General features: G+C 41.0%; 2 protein-coding genes across 10 annotated transcripts in view; one reads left to right on the top strand and one right to left on the bottom strand.

Moving 5' to 3' along the window:
* The window catches only part of KCTD9 (potassium channel tetramerization domain containing 9), a 36,556-nt gene extending 25,361 nt beyond the window's left edge, over positions 1 to 11,195 (bottom strand). The window contains exons 1-3 of one of the 3 annotated variants that reach the window (XM_066267224.1): positions 11,104 to 11,195; positions 5,860 to 5,981; positions 3,413 to 3,456 (exon numbers count right to left, since the gene is read on the bottom strand). Coding sequence is in view for 2 of the 3 variants with exons in the window: in XM_066267214.1 (XP_066123311.1) it covers positions 3,413 to 3,456; positions 5,860 to 5,981; positions 10,912 to 10,959 (214 nt within the window). In the remaining variant the exon portion in view is untranslated. The other 2 variants (XM_066267214.1, XM_066267209.1) reach the window with 2 other exon arrangements.
* Positions 11,196 to 11,571: 376 nt separating this feature from the next.
* Positions 11,572 to 21,869, top strand: part of CDCA2 (cell division cycle associated 2) — a 54,850-nt gene continuing 44,552 nt past the window's right edge. For 4 of the 7 annotated variants that reach the window (XM_066267186.1, XM_066267176.1, XM_066267157.1 and 1 more), the window contains exons 1-5: positions 11,573 to 12,090; positions 13,152 to 13,212; positions 13,689 to 13,862; positions 15,250 to 15,404; positions 20,825 to 20,975. In XM_066267186.1, the coding sequence (XP_066123283.1) occupies positions 13,152 to 13,212; positions 13,689 to 13,862; positions 15,250 to 15,404; positions 20,825 to 20,975 (541 nt within the window). In that variant the 5' untranslated portion in view covers positions 11,573 to 12,090. Of the gene's footprint in view, positions 12,091 to 13,151; positions 13,213 to 13,688; positions 13,863 to 15,249; positions 15,405 to 20,824; positions 20,976 to 21,869 lie in introns of all 7 variants that reach the window. The other 3 variants (XM_066267195.1, XM_066267148.1, XM_066267166.1) reach the window with 3 other exon arrangements.

Raw genomic sequence — 21,869 nt, 5'->3', positions numbered from 1 at the left:
TGTTGGTTTGTTTTTAAGTCAATAAGTAGCTGTCTTATATATTTTGATACTCCTTGGTTTGGTGCATATATATTAAAAATTGTTAAGTCTTCTTGATTCAGTGTCCCCTTAATCATTATGAAATGACTATTTTTGTTTCTGATTATTTTTGCTGTCTTTTAGTCAGCATAATTAGATGTGAGTATTGCTACATCTGCTTTTTTTTGGATGTTACTTGCTTGGAGTATTGTTTTCCAGCCTTTCACTTTGAATTTGTTTTTATCCTTGCTGCTTAGATGTGTTTCTTGTAGGCAGCATACAGTTGGATTTTCTTTTTTAATCTATTCTGCTACTGTCTTTTTATTGGTGAGTTTAATCCATTTACATTTAGTGTAATTATTGACACTTGTGGGTTCCCTATTGCCATTTTATAAATTGCTTTCTGTTAGTTTTGTATCTTGTTTGATTCTTCTCTTTTGTTTTCCTATCATTTGTTTTTGTTTGGTTGTATTCCATACTTCTTTCCTCTGTTGCTACCTTTTTTAAGTCATGTGCTTCTGTGGTGCTTTTTCCAGGGGTGGTTACCATTAAATAATAAAAAGGGTACCTACCAAGTATGTTCATTATAGTACACTATCTTATCAGTGCTTCTGCACTCCATTATCCTTTGCTACTGTTAATCTCTGTCCTCCCCTGCCCCTTTTCTTGGTTGTTGTCACACTTTAAATTTGGTTTTATTGTGTTCTTCTTGGAGCTTTTACTTGTGGTTTTGTTTTGTTTTGTTATTTGTATCTGGTGTATCTGGCTGGAAAACCCCCTTTAGTATTTCCTAGAGTGGGGGTTTTCTGATGATAAATTCCCTCATCTTTTCTGTATCTGTGAATGTTTTTATTTCTCCTTCGTATTTGAAGGATAGCTTTGATGGGTTTAGTATTCTTGGCTGAAAGTTCCTCTCTTTCAGGACTTTAAATATTGGGGTCCATTCTCTTCTAGCTTGTAGAGTTTCTGCTGAGAAATCCAATGATAATCTAATAGGCCTTCCTTTATATGTTGTATTCTTCTTTTCCCTGGCTGCCTTGAGAATTTTTTCGTTGTCATTGGTTTGTGCAAATTTTATTATGATGTGCCTTGGAGTGGGTTTGTTGGGGTTAAGAAAACTCGGTGTTCTGTTTGCTTACTGAATTTGAGGCTTTAGTTCTTTCCACAGGCTTGGGAAGTTCTCATCTATTATTTGTTTGAATATGTTCTCCATTCCATTTTCTCTCTCTTCTCCTCCTATTATTCTTATGTTAGTCTTTTTGATGGAGACAGACAATTCCTGTAGGGCTTTCTCATTTTTTAAAAAAATTTTTGAGTCTCTTTATTCTTCTCTCTGTTGTGCCTCAATTTGCTTGTCTTCTATTTCACTAATCCTACCTTCTATCTGGCCTGTTCTATTTGCTAAGCTTGTTACCTCATTTTTCAGTTCATGAATTGAGTTTTTCATCTCTGTTTGATTTGTTTTTATAGTTTCAATTTCCTTGGTAATATATTCTTTGTGTTTGTTGAGTTGTTTTTGAACTCCCTAAATTGCCTTTCTGTGTTTTCTTTTATATCTCTGAGTACTTTTAGGATTTCTATTTTAAATTCTGTCATTTAGCTCCAAGGTTTCCAATATATTAAATTGTTTCTCCATAGATTTTTCCTCTTCTATCTCTGTCTTTTGTATCCATGATATTTAATTTCCTTCTCTTAATGGCATCTGAGGGTGGTTTTGTTGACAGCACTTTGTATTCAATGTGTGGGACCTCCAGATTTTCCAAGGATAGATTTTTATGTCACTGGTTGAAGAACTGGTTGAATTTTTGGGGAGAGGTATTGGTAGCTCTCTTCACTGCACCATTTCTCTGACATATGATTTTATATCTAGCCAAACTGACATTCAGTGTAGAAGCCATAAACTCATTAACATGTAAGATGTCAGAGAACATTGTTCTCACAAACTGCTTTAGGATTATTGACATAGAAGGAAGGATCTGTAAGATAGAAGTTAAATAAAGGTTTTATAATCCTGATTATAAACCAGAAATATTAGCATGAACTCATGAGATAATCTCAAGTCTTAGAAAACACATTGATCAGGACCTGGAACAGAGGAAGTATAAAAATGAGCATCTCATTATTCCAAATTGTGAGGAAGCTATAAGAGACTAATGAGGTTGTGTTAAAAGGACTTGAAGAGGTCTCCACTGCCCCAAAGTGGGTTAATCCATGCATCAATTAATATACAGGATGAAAATATACCAAACATTTTTAAATCCAAGAGTTTATAAGGATAAATAAAAAATAAATACTAATCTATCACTTTTTATTTTGTTACTTGTAGTATGCAATGAACCCATTAAGTGACCAGTGCCTGCCAACCACTCTGTTAAGCTAAGGGATAAAAGATCAGAAAAAAGTGTTTATTCCCAAGGAGACATGAAAAAGAGTACCCACTTACTTGTAAATTGGCAACTACCAGCACAATGGTCTTGAGAACTATCTCCACTCACCTAATACAATTACTTATGGCCTAAAATAAACTTACTGTATTTAAGTCTTATATAACTGTAGAAGCTTTCTTCCTTATCAAAGGGCAGTATGTGCATGTGTCTGTGTTTGGTTGACAAAGTCATTTTTGACTGCTTTGATTTGACCACTGTGAAGGATTTTCATACAGTACTGCTGCAGCAATTCATTCTTAAAAATATGGCCCTGGCCGGTTGGCTCAGTGGTAGAGCGTCGGCCTGGCGTGCAGAAGTCCCAGGTTCGATTCCCGGCCAGGGCACACAGGAGAGGCGCCCATCTGCTTCTCCACCCCTCCCCTTCTCCTTCTTCTCTGTCTCTCTCTTCCCCTCCCGCAGCCAAGGCTCCATTGGAGCAAAGATGGCCCGGGCGCTGGGGATGGCTCCTTGGCCTCTGCCCCAGGCGCTAGAGTGGCTCTGGTCGCAACAGAGCGACGCCCCGGAGGGGGCAGAGCGTTGCCCCCCTGGTAGGCGTGCCAGGTGGATCCCGGTGGGGCGCATGCGGAAGTCTGTCTCTCCCCATTTCTAGCTTCAGAAAAATACAAAAAAAAAAAAAAAAAATGTAACATGACAGAGAAATTGCGACAACTACTATGAAAGAGAAAATGTCAAAACAAGTGTAGTTTCTAAAATCCTGTCCTAGTTAGTGAATCTGTATATATCCAGAGAACTTTAAAAGCATGAAAAGGATAAGTGTCCACATTAAAATATGATCATACAATTCAAATGAACAATTTACTCTAATACACAGACCCAGTGCAGAGTCAGAAAAGGTTTGAAGATCTGAATACTACCACAAAATACTTTTCAATGTTAAGCCATGTAAAATATGTCCTTTTATCTTTTTTATTTTGCAGACAAAATTGACTTTTAAGGAAGTCACTTACCAATGAATGGTTCTCCTTCACACACAAACAAAACATCATCATCCCTAGGGGAAATCAAAATTTAAAAAGCCACCATCAAAATCCATTAATCATATTAATTATCTGTTGAATAAAGTAACTGTTCTCAAGAATTATGTAGAAGACAGAATTTGTTATCAATCTATACTCAAAATCGACTAGATAAGCTTCCATTGTGTTCTTTGCTTAAATCTGCAATTTAACTGTCTTTGGATTTAAATTCAAGTAAGATCCTGAACATGAAAGTACCTTTGAAATGTAAAACAAACAAAATAAAAACCACTATGCAAATAATTAGAATTCAGCTTTCTTATCAATTGAAGACTGTACAGTTATTGTGATGTTCAAAAGATATAATTAAAGCTGTAGCCAAATCTTCATTTATTTTAATTTTGTAATCCTAGATAAATTTCTGGGGTTTTCTCTCAAATTATCCACTGCTTTGTGCTTTGGAAATAAAAATAAATTTTCGTATTAAGTTTAGGAAGAATACAATTGGAAGTAACTGCTGTAAACACTCACCTACTATATGTGCACCCACTACTACACCCTCAAATGGAAACGACTGCACATCTTCCGAAATCCTAGATATCGGCATGTATCCTTCCCCCCGCCCCAACCTATCCCACCATCCCTGTCAGTACATTGTCAGAGATTGTTCTGTGAACCACAGACTATTAAACAGGTAGATATTTTATAGTTCGGAGGGCTTATTATGACCTTCCAAGTTGCAAAATACAGGAACACATTGAATTTTCCTCAGTTGCAGAGACTGTGCTTGTGAAGATATGTACATTGATGTAAATTGTTCAGCAATGTGACTCGATTACAGAAAGAATCTGGAAGATATTGAAAAACTAAGAGATTCTATTTTATTTGGATTTTAAATCTGTATCTTTTAAGTTTCTAATCTTTTCTACTTGCTCACCATGCCAGTTAACTTTTTAAGACTAGTATGAAAATCTGTTTTCTTCTCATTAACAAAAATCAATGAGTAACTGTGTGACCTGGATAAGCTATTTCACTTCTCAGATGTTTAGTTTCCATGTTTATAAAATGAAGAGACTAGACGTGATTAACTTCAAAGGCAGTATCTTATATTGAAAGGTCATTGTATACTGTTTAATATAGAGCATTATTTTCACTCCATCAATTTAAAAAAGACCCATGCTTTGCCTGTGGGATGAGATAATGTTGGTAATCCAAATACAACATAACTGGCAAAGTGCCGGTAATCTGCATTCCCTTCCCATCTGCACTAAACCTCAAAACCCCATGATCTTATGAAGATGGAATGAGGTGAACTAGATAATTGTTTTAAAGAGCTAATTCTGCCTGGGATATTTAAAAAACAAAAACAAACAAACCAAAAACCACTATTGTTGTGGATCACTGATGAGCTAACTCTGCTCAGTAAGTTTTCCCCAAAGCAGGTCTCTGTAATATTTATAAAACTCAAAGGATTCTTAGGAAATCAATTGAACAATAAGTAGTAGGAGATTAATTAGGTTTTTCTTTCTTTTCTTTTCTTTTCTTTTTTTTTCTTTTTTTTTTCTTTCATTTTTCTGAAGCTGGAAACAGGGAGAGACAGTCTGACAGACTCCCGCATGCGCCCGACCGGGATCCACCCGGCACGCCCACCAGGGGCGACGCTCTGCCCACCAGGGGGCGATGCTCTGCCCATCCTGGGCGTCGCCATGTTGCGACCAGAGCCACTCTAGTGCCTGAGGCAGAGGCCACAGAGCCATCCCCAGCGCCCGGGCCATCTTTGCTCCAATGGAGCCTTGGCTGCGGGAGGGGAAGAGAGAGACAGAGAGGAAAGCGCGGCGGAGGGGTGGAGAAGCAAATGGGTGCTTCTCCTGTGTGCCCTGGCCGGGAATCAAACCCGGGTCCTCCGCACGCTAGGCCGACGCTCTACCGCTGAGCCAACCGGCCAGGGCCTTTCTTTTCTTTTTAAAAATATTTTATTCATTTATTTTAGAGAGAAGAAAGAGAGAGAATGTGGAGTGGCAGTGGGGGGGAATGGGAAGCACCAACTGGTCATAGCTGCTTCTGATATGTACCTGGACCAGACAAGTTTGGGGTTTCAAACCAGCAACCTCAGTATTTCAGGTCAATGCTTTATCCGCTGTGCCATAAAATAGGCTCAATTAGATTTCTAACATTAAAAATTGCATGTTTTGTTAGATCCCTCTCTAGTGCTATAAAGAATTTCCTCATAGTCATATATGAACTATGCAGAAAGATTATTAATATATTGGAATGTACTGAATATTTTCCATTTGATCAAATGATTTCAAATCCAAAGAGCAAATTCTAGGCAATCATTGCTAAAATCCCAAACTCCTTTAACCGTTGTCTCTAGGAATTGGATAGCACCAAAAAGCTAAGAGCTCAGAGTGGAAAGCTTATAAAAAGGTGAAATTTACCTGATCAAAGCAATGTCATCAATCAGTCCACCTTTCCCATTATACACACTAGTAGCTTTTATGCCAAGTTTACTGCTGGCCACAGAAAGCAAATCAGATAAAGTTCCATATACGGCAACCACCTGTAAAACACACCAGATTATTTTGAACACTTTACATGAATTTCTTCACTTATAAATTATAAACCATCACATTATAAACAGCACTAAAAAATTAGATTATCACGTATAAGATTTGGAGAGGTTAAGAGTGTCCCTTTTTCTTCTATGACTCAAATATTTACTTAGTGCCTAATATTGCTAAAATCTAACACTATAGAATCAGAAATTGTCTTTAAATCAATCTAGTTTTCAGTATGTTAAATAGTGCTCCAGTTCTGCAGAACCGCACCAGAATTTAGTCTTGCATTTCCAGCTCTCTGTTGACTTGAGACAAATTATTTAACCTCTTTATGCTTCTGTTGCCTTAATCCAGAAATGAAGAAAATTGTCACGCCTATATCAGAAGGTTGTTATGAGGATGAAACGAGTAAGAGCTTAGCAAAGTGCCTGAGACCTATTAAGTCTTTGCAATGTTTTTACAATATTCTTTTCTTATAAGAATACTTTATTGTTAAAATAGGAATGATTTACTGCTGTTTATTATAACATTTATTACATCAACTAACATATGAAAGTAACAGCTTCCCACCTCATTTAATTCTTCAATAACTACTTATTTTATAAAAGCCAGACTTTAACTAACATTCTATAAATATGGCAAGCAGCTGGGTTTGATCTATTCGGCTAACTCAATCTGTCCTGCTTTCAATCATGCAGTCTGATATATGTGCAAAGTACATGCAATTGTGTAGGTAAGGGCTGAGAATCTCTACATGTGGTGAATCTCTTGCTCCACTTGTAATTGTAACTATGGGTTCCCAGGGGCTGGGTTGTACAGTTGTACCATTATCAGTTAGGGTTTCTGAAGATAGAAAAAAAAGTAGGTGAGGAGCTGAAAACGAAGCATCTGCAATTAACTGACTTCTCACAGGACACTGGGTAAATGTGCCACAGGAAGTGAGAGCCAGAACTGGTCCTCTGTTCACCAGAAACTGGCATAGAACAGACACGGAATTTTTAGTTAAAGCAATGAAGTGAATAGCTAAATGCTCTGCCCATCTTGGGCCACTGCTCTGTTGCTTGGAAATAGAGCTATTTTAGGTCCTAAGGTGAGGCCCTGGAGCTATTCTCAGCGCTCAAGGTCAACTTGCTTATTCGAGCCATGGCTGCAGGAGGGGGTGGGGGGAAAGAGAGAGAGGTATGAGGGAGAAGAGGGGAGAAGCAAATGGTCATTTCTCCTGTGTGCTCTGACCAGGAATCGAATCCAGGACTTCCACATGCTGGGCTAGTGCTCTACCACTGAACCAACTGGCTAGGGCTGGTTTACATATATTTTTACCTTCCCTCAACTTTAACAATGAGTTCAAATCTGGTTATTTAATATCAACTATTTATTTCCTGGGCCAAGAAACTAAATACCTGAACAGAATTAAGATCTATTTTATATCCATTAAGCCTGTAGCTGGGAATATAAAGACAGCACTACACTGGTATCAGCCAAAATGAATCAATAGGTACCCAAAAGGCCTAATGACTGAACATTCTGAAATAAAAAAAAAAACCAAAAACTTATGTTCAAGATATATAGACACTTTAAATTTATACCAGGTTGCTCAGAAGCTATTTGTTACATTCAGAGGTCTGAGTCCTCGCTTCAATTTTATTAATGTCAATTATCACAAGGAATATTCAAAAGATAACAATGGGAATTCTGAGCACATAAAGAAAGGATAAAAGGCTCAAACATAATTATAAAGCAATTTAAAAAATTGTGAAATTTTGGCCCTGGCCGGTTGGCTCAGCAGTGGAGCATCAGCCCAATGTGTAGAAGTCCCAGTTTCGATTCCCAGCCTAGGGCACACAGGGGAAGCGACCATCTGCTTCAACTCCTCCCTTTCTCTCTCTCTCTCTCTCTCTCTCTCTCTCTCTCTCCACCCTCCTCCTCCTCCCATAGCTCAAATAGTTAGAGCAAGTTGGCCCTGAGTGCTGAGGATGGCTCCATGGCCTTGCCTTAGGTGCTAAAATTGCTCGGTTGACAAGCAACAGAGCAGTGGCCCCAGTTGGGCATAGCACTGCTCTGTAGGGGGCTTGTAGGGTGGATCCTGGTCGGGGCCCATGTAGCAGTCTGTCTCTCTGCTTCTCACTTAAAAAAAAAAAATTGGTGACATTTTGCCATATATAAAATTGGCTCTAAACATTAAAAAATAAATAAATAAGGGGCCCTGGCTGAATAGCTTGGTCACTTCATCCTGTTATGAAAAGGTAGCCGGTTTGACCCCTAGTTAGGGCCCATACAGTAATAGTTCAATGTTTCTGTCTATCTTGCTCTCTCTCTCTAAGATCAATAAATAAAAATTTTTTAAAAATAAGGGAAAATATTCTGAAATTGTTTATCTTTATGTGCTGAGAAATATTTTTAAATGTCTTGCTAATTGGGATGACCTTATCCTATCATTGGCTAATATTTCAAAGACAAATAGTAAAAACTTAGGGAGTGTTTATTGTTAATAGCAGTGATTAAATAAGATTTCAGTCTTCTTTACAATCTGGCGATTTTTGACTTCTTAGCTCCAAAGAGATCCACTATTTTTTAAGAATCCCATAGTTTATATTAGGAGAAGGGGCAGCTCTGCCATTTTCTCATTGCTTATTTGTACTGGCAAGATTAATATTGTCTTCAATCTGCAGCTTCTTTGAAAGACTCTGTAGGCCCTGGCTAATTGGCTCAGTAGAGCAACGACCCAGCATGTGGATGTTCCAGGTTCATCTTATTTATTTAAATGTAAGCTGTTATGTATTAGTCTGCTCTTTCATCAGATAAGAGTAATTCTAATACATTTTTTTTAATCAGCTGAAGGAAGAGGAAAGGAAATACTGACAACTTTGGCATAGAACATGTTTTCCAGTTGAGTAGTAAGAATTATGGCATGACTTATTTTTAATATTGACTCATACTAGTATTTTCCAGTCTGGGTTTGTTTTTTTGTTTGTTTTGTGACAGAGACAGAGAGAGGGACACATAGGAATAGAAAGGAAAGGAGAGAGATGAGAAGCATCAGTTCTTCATTGCGGCTCCTTAGTTGTTCGTTGATTGCTTTCTCATATGTGCTTTGAGGGGGGGTGTGGGGGGGGGTTACAGCAGAGCAAGTGACCCCTTGCTCAAGCCAGCAACCCCGCACTCTAGCTAGGGAGCCCTTGCTCAAGACGTATGAGCCAGTCCTCAAGCCCGTGACCTTGGGTTTCAAACCTGAGTCCTCTGCGTCCCAGTCCGATGCTCTATCCACAGTGCCTCCACCTGGTCAGGCCCAGTCTGGGTTTTTATGATCTTTTTTTTTTTTTTTTTTACGATCTTTTTGACATAAGCATTTATCTTTAATTATTTCAGATGTGTTTTCCAACCTTCTGAGATTGTCTAGCAATATTTTTAAAGCAATAAAATAGAGATCCAAAAATTTAACATAGTCAAAACCAGACAGCTTAAAATTTTACTAAAGACAACCAGGCAGGGCTAATACAGCCAATCTTTGACAAGAACAAAAGTCAGTGGTTTCAGAAGGAATTTACAGCACAGTTGATATTTATGTCTGGTTCTAAACACCTGTCTTTAATGGAATAACAGCAGAGATAATGGATAAAATGGTTACTCAGAGGTCTCCTTTTGAGGACATATTACAGTTTTAACTTTGGATGTACTAAATCTTTCTTCCAGTGACAATGTAAGTTTTACATTGTGAATATAGCTAACAACAGACAAAACAGGTTGAAAAAAAGTTAATGATCAGAAATTATGTAAATCTTGAGAAGTATGTTTTGAGGAAGCATAAACTCATGCCAGTTCTGTTTTATATGGGTATTAAAGCTCTAAGACCAGAAGAACACAAAATTATAGCCAACAAACCTCACTGTGGTTCAAATTTTTAGAGCATGTGTACTCAAAACTGCAGAATAATTGAAAAATCATTTATACTGTGGCACATTACACTATTTAGAAATTTATAATGTTTCCAAATAATGCAGGAGACAAAAGTATTCTGGCAAGTAATACAGTGAGGCCGACTTACCTTTACCTTAGAATCTAAGGCTTAGTTACTTCTAAATGTCATTTGGCCACATCATAAATGTCTGCCTAGAACAGTCAAATTTTAGAAAGAAGCCAAACAACTTTCATGGGTGGAGCAAGAGCTGAGAAGGAAAACGATTCATTTTGGCTGGCTCTGGCGCTGGAAAAATATTTAGTATCACACCTCAACAAGGGCCTAACACAGCAAGAAGGAATGTCAAACCAATTCCTTTGGCCTATTGTCACAGTCCTCTAAGGAACTAAAATAATGAGAGGTTAAAAAGAGTACAGAAGTTTGGCGGCGGCGGCAGCTGGGCTTGAGGCACCTAAGTTAGGGGGCACCATCACGAAGATGTCCCTTCTATGCGACCTCGTATAGAAGAGTATTTCATTTGTCCACTGATAGAGTTGAATGCTTTTTATCCCATCAACCTTGCATGCCTTAGTCGTTACCACCACTTTCTGGAGCAGACCATTAGTCAGCACGGAGGTGGAAACAAGCGCCTTCTGCAGCCGGGGAAGGGGGGTGGGGGGCAGGGTCTTCGCGGAGGAGACAGGAAGAGGCGCCTCAGCAGCTAGCACTGCGGTGACAGCGGCCCGTCGGTGCCCTTCCTCCCCCGTTCTCATACCTGGGCTTTCGGCCGATGAAGTACAAGCTGACCTGCGCTCGTCCCCAGGGCGGTTGGGGAGTCGCAGGGCAGGCTCGAGGCAGGAATCGGGGGTTGGCAAGAGGCCTAGGGGACCCGATCTTCACCTCCTTCCCCCCCACCCCGGCGCACGCCCACCTCCCGGCCCCTCTTCCCAACTTCGGCTCTCCGTCCTGCGAGCCAGCTCCGCACTCCGCTGCCCTTGATCCCCGCAGCCGGGCCCGCCTCCGCCCGTACCCCTTACCTTTCCATTCTTGGGGCTGCCGTTAAGGAACAGGGTCACCCGCCTCATCGCGCTGCCCCCACTGGGTCCTGAGTGAGTCGCCACCCTCCCGCCTGGCTCTCCTCCCACGTTTTTCTTCTCCTGCCCTTCCCCTCCCTCCACCCACTCGGACTCTCCACCCTTCGCCACCTTCCTCCTCTTATAGACACATACACGCACGCACTCTCCGTCCCACACCCCAGGGTTGGCGGGTCCTCCTGTCCACCCCGCCCCTGGGGCTCCTCAGACAGCCTGGGGCCCTTCCCCCAACCTCCTCTAGAGTGACTCTAAGTCCCACCAATCAACTGGCAGCGTCACCCAGAGCTCCGTCAATCATCACCCTATATTGGGTGGGCTCATACTAACTCCGCCCCAGTGAAGGGAGGAAGGATTATTAGCCAATCAGAGCAGAACCTGGAGCCCAACGGCGGCTCTTAGCGTTACTGAGCAGGCGCAAACCCAACACCAGGTAGAGTTTATCTGCATACGGAGGCGGGGCTTGAGGGAACTGAAGCGCAGGAAGTGATTCACAAAAGTCAACCCCTCCCATCGCTCAGCCCTCATGAGAAACGGCTGCTGTAGGAGCTGGCTGATTGGGTTAGAACCAGCTGGTCGTTCTGTCAGGATTGGTGTACTGAGTCTTTTCGAAGTTTACAGCATCTAATCGGAAGACAGAAGCTTGACGAGTGAAGCTAACCGAGGGTTCCTCCGCGAGACTCTCTCGGGAAGTAGTCCCCACGGACACTGGTTAGCGGGTGTTCTCTGTGCTCTGTGAGTTAGCGCAGCTAGCAGTCGCTTCTCCCCGAGTCCACGAAACCACTCGTGTTCCTGGGATGGCAAGGGAGAGCCTGGGAGGGCTCGGCCTGAGCGCGGACAAGTGCGGGTGGCGGCGGCGGAGGGATTCGCAGAGGAACGTTGTCTTGCGAGGGGCGGGACGGGCGATTTGAATTGCGCAGCGGACGGCGGCGCGGAGCTCGAGCGTGGGGGCGGCTGCGGCGGCGGCGGCGGCGGCGGCGGCGGCCGAGTCGTTCTCCTGCTGCCTGGGACCTGGCGGCTCCCGCAGGTCGGCTCTGCAGAGAAGCCCTCCGGACGAGAGAGCTGAGGTCTGGAAGGCAGGGCCGGCACGACGCTCCTGTGGGAGGCGGGCCTGGCTCGGGCGAGGTAGGACCGAGTCTTGGGCTGGGTTCAGATGCAGATAGCCCCGCAGTGCTGTTTCTCAAGTGTGTCTGCTCATCCTGCCCCACGGAGATAGGTTCTCCCGCAGTCTGGGCTGTGTCACCCGTGTGCTCTTCAAGGGGCAGCCAGGCTTCCCGAGCTGGACTTTCCGGGAGCCGACCTGGCAGCACCGTCAGCAGGGCACCCAGATGTCAGGTGTTCGCTGAGATTGAAAAGCTACGGTATACAGCAGCGATTTTCAGCCTTTTTCATCTCATGGCACACCCAAACGAATTGCAGAAATTCTGTGTGAATTGTAAAAAATGCCTATGTGACAAAATAAAATAGGTATAATTTTGATTCATTTACACGAAACGGCTATTGTGTTGCTGCTGTTGTCATTTTATAATTAGACAACCTAATGGAAAGGAGATCAATGCCTCTGACTTAAATTGTCAGGTTTTTCATGTTTTGAAAATCCTCACAGCACACCAGTGTGCGGTAGAGCAACAGTTGAAAATCTCTGGCTTGCAGTATGAGGCTTGTTCATCCTGAACAGCAGTTTTCTCCATTTTCTTTTAATTTGAATTCCAAAGGTACACTTGATAACTATTTTTTTTTTCTTAAGTGAGAAGCGAGGAGGCAGAGCAATAGACTCCAGCATGTGTGTCCCCCCCCCCCCCCATCCACTGAACAAGCCTCTTACTCTGGTGCACTGCCTATCTGGGGAGGCTGCTTGGTGAGCAACTGAGCTATTTTATTTTAGCACCTGAGGCAAGGCCATGGAGCCATCCTCAGCACTCGGGGTCAACTTACTACAACTGAGCCCTGTTTGTGGGAGGAGAAGAGAGAAAGAGAAGGGGGAGGGATGGAGAAGTAGATTGTCATTTCTCCTGTGTGCCCTGACTGGGAATTGAACCCACGACTGCCACATGCAGGCCAATTGGCCAAGGCCAATACCTATTTTCATACCAGTATAGATTGTGTTAAAATTCAGTCTTGAATCAAGATCTTCATTGAATCACATTAATTTGGGGAATGAGATTTTTATTCTCTTTCTTTTTTAGATGGATGCCAATACAAAAGACAGCAAGCCTCTGGAAACCGAGGAGACTGCTATTAATGATGGTATGTAGTGATTTGTTGCCTCCTTGTGAAATTTAATATTTAGATTTTTTTTTTTTGTATTTTTCTGAAGTTGGAAACGGAGGCAGTCAGACAGACTCCCGCATGCGCCCGACCAGGATCCACCTGGCACGCCCACCAGGGGGCAATGCTCCGCCCATCTGGGCCATTGCTCGGTTGCATCCAGAGCCACTCTAGTGCCTGAGGCAGAGGCCACAGAGCCATCCTCAGCGCCAGGGCAAACTTTGCTCCAATGGAGCCTCGGCTGCGGGTGGGGAAGAGAGAGACAGAGAGGAAGGAGAGGGGGAGGGCTGGAGAAGCAGATGGGCGCTTCTCCTGTGTGCCCTGGCCGGAAATCTAACCCGGGACTCCTGCACCCAGGCCAATGCTCTACCACTGAGCCAACCAGCCAGGGCCTAACATTTAGGTATTTGTCTTCATAATAATGCTTAGCCCCCTCAACATGTTGTCTTTTTTAGAAAATACCTCTTTCATTTTGGGAAATGAGAATCTTATAACACCTCAGAAGCATGCAGCTGATGCGACTCCTAATCCTTGCACACCAGATAGTTTTCAAACACCTTTGGACTTTTCCAGAGTAACTGTGGCACAGTTGGGAATTACACCCGAAATCTTTGTAAAGAACTCTTTGGGTAAGAAGTTGCCATTCTATCACAGCGCTTTTGAAAGTTTACAAATAACTTGAATATAACTCAGTTTTCTTCACCTATCCTGTATATCTTGTTACTTTGCATGTCAAAATTAATTGACTTTGCAAACTTCCTTGACCAAAAAAACTTCTGTGAACACATACAGTTCATCTAGTGGAGCAGGTAGGACACCAGGGTCCCTTGCCACCAGGCATGATAATGTTCCTAAGTCAGAGTTGTGCTTAGTGTCCAAACTGGAAAACAATGTGTGTGTAAATCACTTTTTGACCCGACCCATGGAATACAGTAGTGTGTGTGCTATAAAAAGTGAAATGTATTTTGGTCACAAGTCAAAGGGCAATTAGGAAAATACTGTATTGAAGGATTGGAGCTGTCCTCTTTCAAAAACGCAGACACACATTGGCTCACCCTAATCTTTAAGGCGTAGGATTGAAATTCACCTGTGAAGTCTTACTTAGATGGAGGAGAAATATGGGAGAGGAGTTAGATTCAAGAACAAGATTTAGAACTGGAACGTAACAAGGGACGTGGAAGTCAAGGGCACTAGACTAATTTACAAGTGACGGGAAACTAAAGTGGCATGCCATTCCGTGTTTTCTTTTCAAGAACTTCCTTCAGACCTGTGAAGAGCTGTATTTATTCTGTGTGTTACTCATATAACCAGAATTTAGGATAGTGTGCCAGAAGTAGATAGGTATCTAAGGGAAGCAATGTGCCTTGAATTGAGTACAGGAGAATGTATGAGGCTAGGTGGAGATCTTTCAGTCTGTGAGGGTTAGACCGGCTAATTCAGAGAAAGAAATTATTAGTCCAGAGCAAGCTATTACCCCCCAATGCATATAGAAAATGTGAAACAAAAATGAGAACTAGTAATTATAAATACGTTCAGGCATTCATTCTATGCAACTATATTTAATAAATACGTTCTATGGCCTGACTGGTAGTGGCACATTGGACAGAGCATCAGCTGAGGATGCTGAGGTTCCAGGTTTGAAACCCCAAGGTCACTGGCTTGAGCAAGGGGTCACTGGCTCAGCTGGAGCCCCCTGGTCAAGCCACATATGAGAAGCAAACAGTGAACAACTGAAGTGCCACAACTATAAGTTGATGCTTCTCATCTCTCTCCCTTGTCTCTTTCACTAAAAAGGAAAATAAATAAATATGTTTTGTTCCAGGACCATGGAATAAATCAATGGAAAAAACAAAGATACCTATCCAACTGAACATGTATGAACAGTTTTAATTCTGTATTTAGATTTCTGTACAATGTGTTCGTCACGTTCTCAGACTAGTACCTCACAGATCTTCAGGACATGATTACTGGGGATTGCCTTGTGTTGCTTGATTTAAAAGAGAGTTTTCATTATAGGAAAGTCATCATCCTACTTTAAAAAATCCAGAAGACGCTCTACAGTTGGTGTTCGAGGCTCTCCTGAAACAAACAATCTCATTCGTTTCATTGCCCGGCAGCGGAATGTAAAGAATGCAAAGAAGTCTCCTTTGACACAGAATTTCCCTTTTCCGGTATGATTTTCTTTTAAGTTCAGTCATGAATTCTTCTAGGGAGAAGGTTTGCTGTGTTACAAAGCTTTTGTAAAGTGTTTCTACCATTTGGATTAGGAGAAATGGTGTTTTCTCTGTGTAACAGAGAGTGCGCAGTTAGCCTAAATGCTGGCTGGTGTTGAGCATATACAGGGTTGGGCAAAAGCAGGTACAGTAATATTGAATACAAGAATACTGAGTTTCTCATACTCATGACTGTGAACCTCCTTTTGCCCATCCTTGTTAAAAGTTAGAAGATTCTGGATAGAAATAGCTTTCTAAGAGGAGCTTTCCATTTTATTTTGCAAATTTTTTTCTAGTTAACATCTATTTGTCTATTTTTCTTTAGTGAGGTGAAGCAGTGTTTTCCAACTTTCCTTTTAATAGCTTATCTCTAAGTGTGTAATTTTTTGTGACTACCATGTGTTGGCATATAGAGCAAGAGTTAACCCAGGACAAAATGTATTTGGGATAATCTTGAAGGGGGGAGCAAACTATTTGTGTGCTGATGGGGAACTGTTTAGATATTTTTGCAGGCTCCTAAAAGATCAAGGAGTAGTACAAGTCTTTCTGTAAAAGAAAAGTCTCCAGTTTATTCTTGAAGGATGACTGCTTTTGACTCTTGTTATATTAGCCTTCTTATTTTAAATGTACTTGCGTTGTCATTGCTCTCTTTCCCAGTTTTAGAGTATGTGTGCATGAGGCCTTATAGTGCAGAGCAGTGGTTCTAAAAGGGTATGGGCAGATCCCTGGGGATCCCTGAGTTTCATTCAAGGGGTCAAAACTCTCTTGTAATAGCCCTAGGTCCATGGTGCAAAAGCAGTGGTGGGTAAAACCGTGGGACCAAGCTGTCCTTTTATCCATTGCTGACAAGCAGTCACAAGAAATTAATTGCTCACAAAAATTAGGAGATATTTCAAAATGAATATGAGTCAATAAAATATAATCAATATAATTTTTGTGAGCAGTGTAATTGATAATAATGCCTGTTCCATGTAGCAACTTTCATGAAGCAATAAAAATTATAAGTTTTATTCAGTCTCAACCCTTGGATATTTGTGTGATGAAATGGGAAGTATGCATCAAGTACTTGCAAAGTACATACAGAAAGGTGGATGTTTCGAGAAAAGTCAAGTGTGATTAAGCTGTGAGCTGAGCTAACCATTTTTTTTTTTCATGGAACATAACTAGAAAGATTGACTGACAGACATCATGGCTAGTCACACTTGGGAATGTGGCTGAAATTTTCTCCAAAATGAATGTGCTACTTCAAGTAAAAACAATTCTTACCAACGAAAAAAAATGTTTTCAAAAGAAAATAGGATTTTTGGAAAAACTCACTACCATTAGTTTGATAATTTCCCAGTAGCAAGACTTTTTTGCTAGATCAGTGGGGATATTAATGAATGTGATGTTTTGATATTACATAATAAGACATGTCAACATTTGGAAATCTGCACAGCTGAGTGAATCTGCATTTTCCAAATGATGAGTGCATGCAAAATATACCCTCAGATTGCAGTATAGACCCTTGGATTTTAAGAGAATATGAGAAGTTCTTTGATGTGATTCATGTTTGACACTGCAACAAACCTTTAAGAATTTGAAGTTTTGTCTTGCAGTTCTGTAAAGTCTATTAAAGCAGTGGTCCCCAACCCCCAGGTCGCGGACCAGTACCGGTTCGTGGGCCATTTGGTACTGGTCGGCAGAGAAAGAATAAATAACATGAAACATGGTCAGAATAACAAATTTAAATACAGCCTGAATAATGAGGACATGCCCGTTCCTCCTTTAACTTAGCCCAATAAATATCGTAAGCTCGACAATTATATTTAAAAATACCACAGTTTTTACTCTGGCCATATAATTTTATTTTGTGCATTTATCCATCCCACCCTAAAGGCTGGTCTGTGAAAATATTTTCTGACATCAAACCGGTCTGTGGCCTGAAAAAGGTTGGGAACCACTGGATTAAAGTACTCCTGATAGGTAAAACCAACATAAACTGAGTCTTTGGTGTTCTCAATAATTTTTAAGAGTGTAAAGACTTTGAGAACTGCCGTTGGAAGGGATGCAAATATAAAATATAGACTGTGGAGCTATGTTGCTGGGCTTTGGTTGATGGGTTTATTATTAATTGTGACTTTGGCAAGTTAAATTTTCTCTGTCAGCTTCCTCATTTATAAAAGGGGTGATAATAATAGCAAGGGTTGTATGAGGATGAATAAATTAATAAATTTGAAGTACTTATAGCTGTGCCTGGAATATAGTGTGCTTTAGATTTCCTTTTGTTAGTTCTATGAAAAATGTGGAGTTTTTTTCTTACATATTCTAGCCACAGCTGCCCCAATGCTTTCCCCTTACTTCCAGTGTAGTCAGTTATAGCTTTTTGTTTAAAGTAGGGTTTAGCAGTGTGTATTTAACTGTGCAGACAGTTTTTTACAGACTGCTATGTAGTGTGTTATGGTCACATTCCTTTCTTGCACAACTTGTTTTTCCTGTAGTAAATAATTACCTTTTTTTTTTTTTTTGGTTTAGTCTTTTAATTTATCATATAATCTTATCCCTAAACTTTGACAGGAATTGAAAACCTTAAGAGTTTATCAATTCCTTTTTCCTAGTGTCCTTGTCTTCTTCCTCCTGTTGGCTTGGTCGCCACTAGGTTTGTTGGTTAGCTGTCATTTTGTGACTACTTTCACCATCCGTGGCAATCTCCTTTTCCTCTCCTATTGGATTCCCTGTGTCTTTGATCCCAAATCTTTCTCTTTTTTGGTACTTTCTCATTCTTCTGGAGCCTCTGCACACCTGACAAGGTTTATTCTACCAGCAGGTTGAGTTATGGATTATCTTAGTATAACTGAAATCTAAGTTGGACGTACACTGCTCACAAAAATTAGGGGATATTTCACAATGAATAGGAAACGTTGAAATATTCCCTTATTTTTGTGAGCAGTGTATTTTCCATAAAAATTTTGAAGGAATTGCTCCATTGTATTTGAGCTTACAGAGCTGAAGAATCTGGTTCATTTATTTAATCAATACATTTTGATTCACTATTCATTATGTGGCCTGCTTTTAAAAAGATTTTAAAAATAGTTAAAATACAGTATTATATTAGTTTCTGTTTTACAGCCTGGTTATTCAACGTTTATTTTGTTTGTTTGGTGTTTTGTTGTTTTTTTTTTAAAGTAAGAGGAGGAGAGATAGACAGACTCCCTTATGCATCCTGACTGGAATCTACCAGCAGCCACTGTCGGGAGCTGACACTCAGACCAATCAAGCTCTCCTCAGTTCCCCCGGGGCTGACACTCAAACAAACCAAGCCACTGGCTGCGAGATGAGAAGAAAGAGAGAATGGGGAGAGGGAAGGGTGGACAAGCAGGTGTTGGCTTATCATGTGTGCCCTGACTGGGAATCAAACCTGGGACCTCCACACACCAAGCCGACGCTCTATCCCTGTGCCCATTGTTTTGGTTTCATCAACTATTTCTTCAGATACAGTACTGTTCTGATTCAAGCTAAAAAGCCCTTTTAGTTACTGAATCACTAGCGCCTTTTGTACCTGAAACTATATTAATATGTCTTCAGAATTTCAGTCTAGAACATAATTTCCCCGCTTCATCTCAAGTCTTGAAATGGTCTCTGATGTTTGGAGGAATGGTAGAGACTGACACAGTTAAGAAGACAAGAGCATCAAGCAGTACACTTTGAATGTTTCATTTACTTTGTAGATTATTATTCTCCATTAGGAAAAAAGAGTTTTGACTTGAAGAACCTTGAATTTGTTTTAAGCAGCATTTCAAAGTGCTCCAAATTCCTACAATACTGAACCCACCCCAACCATGTTTAAATACAAATACCAAAAAAGCCTTTTTGAGGTCAATTTAGGACTTTGAATAACCCATTTTTTCCTCCAAAGCTCATATAGATAAGAGCTGACTGCCACCTTTGAACGAATGTTATGTGCTTTTTGTCATAAAACTTGACATCATCAATCATATTGGAATTTTTAATTCTTCTGTTATTATGTAACAATTTGCTTTATGAATGTATTTAACTGGGAATAGAATCAAGTGTGTGAACAGATTCACCATAAAAAATGGCTTCAAGATTTTTTTTATTTTATTTTTTTCAGAGACAGAGTCAGAGAGAGGGATAGACAGGGACAGACAGACAGGAATGGAGAGATGAGAAGCATCAATCATTTGTTTTTCGTTGTGCATTGTGACACCTTAGTTGTTCATTGATTGTTTTCTCTTATGCGCCTTGACCGTGGGCCTTCAGCAGACCGAGTAACCCCTCGCTTGGGCCAGGGACCTTGGGTCCAAGCTGGTAAGCTTTTTGCTCAAACCAGATGAACCCATGCTCAAGCTGGTGACCTCGGGGTCTTGAACCTGGGTCCTCGGCATCCCAGTCCGACACTCTATCCACTGCGCCACCGCCTGGTCAGGCGGCTTCAAGATTTTAACTGATTCTCATCCATCCAATATCTTAAAGGGACTTTTTTTTTTTTTTTTTGCTTTAACTTTTGCCTGTTGGTGTAATTTTGTTAATTGCTACAGCTCTAAAAGCAGTGGAAATAATATTGGTAGTGTAATCCTAAGGGGAAGAGGTCCTGGCTAGTAACTTGTTTTATGGGTAGACAGACTCTTCAGTTGTGCGTTACTTGCATTTATCTGATACTTCTGTCCCTACCTTGAGTCAGTTTCATTTTGTGACTGGCTGAAATCCTGTTAGAGTTTGCAGGGATCTCCTGTGCCTATACCATCTAACTATTTGGCTTTGTATTTTATATGAGTGGTTGGATGTCAGCTCAAAGGCAGTAGGGTCCCATGAAGTGAGGAAAGGTGACCTAGGAAGAGCCAATGAAGAGCGTAGATGTGGGAGTGGGTATCTGTCTCCTGGGGTGTATGTGCGTTTTGTCTTCGGGAGAGGTATCCAGTAATGAAGGTGGTAGTGGCACTAGCTTGAGTGGAGCTGGGCACCCTGAGACTTCCGTATGGCAAAGCATCACACAGATGATTTTTTGATGGATATTTTTAAGAGTTGTTCGGCCCTCAGTAATTGGGGATGTGTGTATTTTGTCTAGATGCCTTCCTAAAGTGTTTCCATCTTCTCCGCACTTCTCTTGTCTGGTCCGTGGACTTGTTAGTATCTTTACTGACCAGCCCAGAGCCACACCTGTGCACATACCACGCAGGTATTCCTCTTCGTTCAGGTTTTGTTAAAAACTGGGGGAAGAGCCGAGGGAGAAACTGAAATGGCAGGAGGCGTACTGAGTGTCCAAACTGAAGACGTGTGACTGCGGAGGAGATGCTGCTCTGACACACTGTCTGGTGGAAGGGCTCCTGTAGAGAGAGCTGTGTTTGATTTGATTCACAGTTCCCTCTGTGCTTCAACAGGGCAGCCCGGTACTGTGTCAAAATGTTAACTCTTTAAGAGAGCGAATATCTGCCTTCCAGTCGGCATTTCACTCCGTCAAGGAAACAGGAAGAATCGCTGACTGTCCTGAATTCCCAGAGGCAGAGGGAGAGTTCGAGACCATGGGCTTGTGTGAGTAGAAGAAATTCTGTATTTATTCAGATAGCCTTTAAGATACGAAAAAGATTTAGTTCCACAGTGCAAAAGCAGTCTTTTGGAGCAGAATTGTGTTTTTAAATGGAGCCTAACATTTAAAGCTTAGGGCATTTCATGCAAAACCCTGGATTTCTGATTTCTCTTGAAAAAACCTGATATCAAGCCTTCCTGAGCCTACATTTCCACGTAGTCACAGTTAAGTTTTAAGTGTAAAACAGTCAAAGCTTGTTAGCTCGTGTCATCTATAGAATAGGACATGTGGCACATTTGAGTGTACAAACCTTGATTTTTAGAAAATTATTTTTGTTTGGCAAGCATGTCTATGATACCAAACACCCATCCCCAATATTATAAACAGATACACCTAATCTGACATCTTAATAGCCTGCCCTATTCTTTACCATAACTTCTGGATTATTCCGTTGGTTATTTTTTTTTTCTGTCACCTTTGGTTTTCTGATCAAAGTATTTCAAACATTAGAATTAGACCTTGGCCATACCATAATAATCATATCTCCAATGCTCTGCACCCTCAGCAAGGTTCCAGATGTTTCCATTTTAGCTTCTTGAACCACCTTCAAGTACATTTCAGCGGCTCCTTGCATGGAGTGCCCTACAGCTCCTGATAGGTTTAATCCATCTACAATACTCTGAGCACACCACCCACTCTTCTGTACTCATTTGTGTTTGTAGTTTGTAACTTACCCGTTTTTCAGTTTTCACTTGGGCTTTAAAATGTTTTATTAACATGGTTGTTATAATTCTGCAAACAAGACAATTTTTTGTAGGCCAGAACTGGGACACATTGTGGCTATAAAATCCTACAGGATCAAAGCAGAGCCAATATGAGAACATAACCACATCCTTTGA

Source organism: Saccopteryx bilineata, chromosome 1, assembly GCF_036850765.1.
Source record: "Saccopteryx bilineata isolate mSacBil1 chromosome 1, mSacBil1_pri_phased_curated, whole genome shotgun sequence".
In the NCBI taxonomy this organism is placed as follows: domain Eukaryota; kingdom Metazoa; phylum Chordata; class Mammalia; order Chiroptera; family Emballonuridae; genus Saccopteryx; species Saccopteryx bilineata.
Note: the sequence above shows the minus strand (reverse complement) of the source record. Positions and strands in the feature narration are given on the sequence as shown.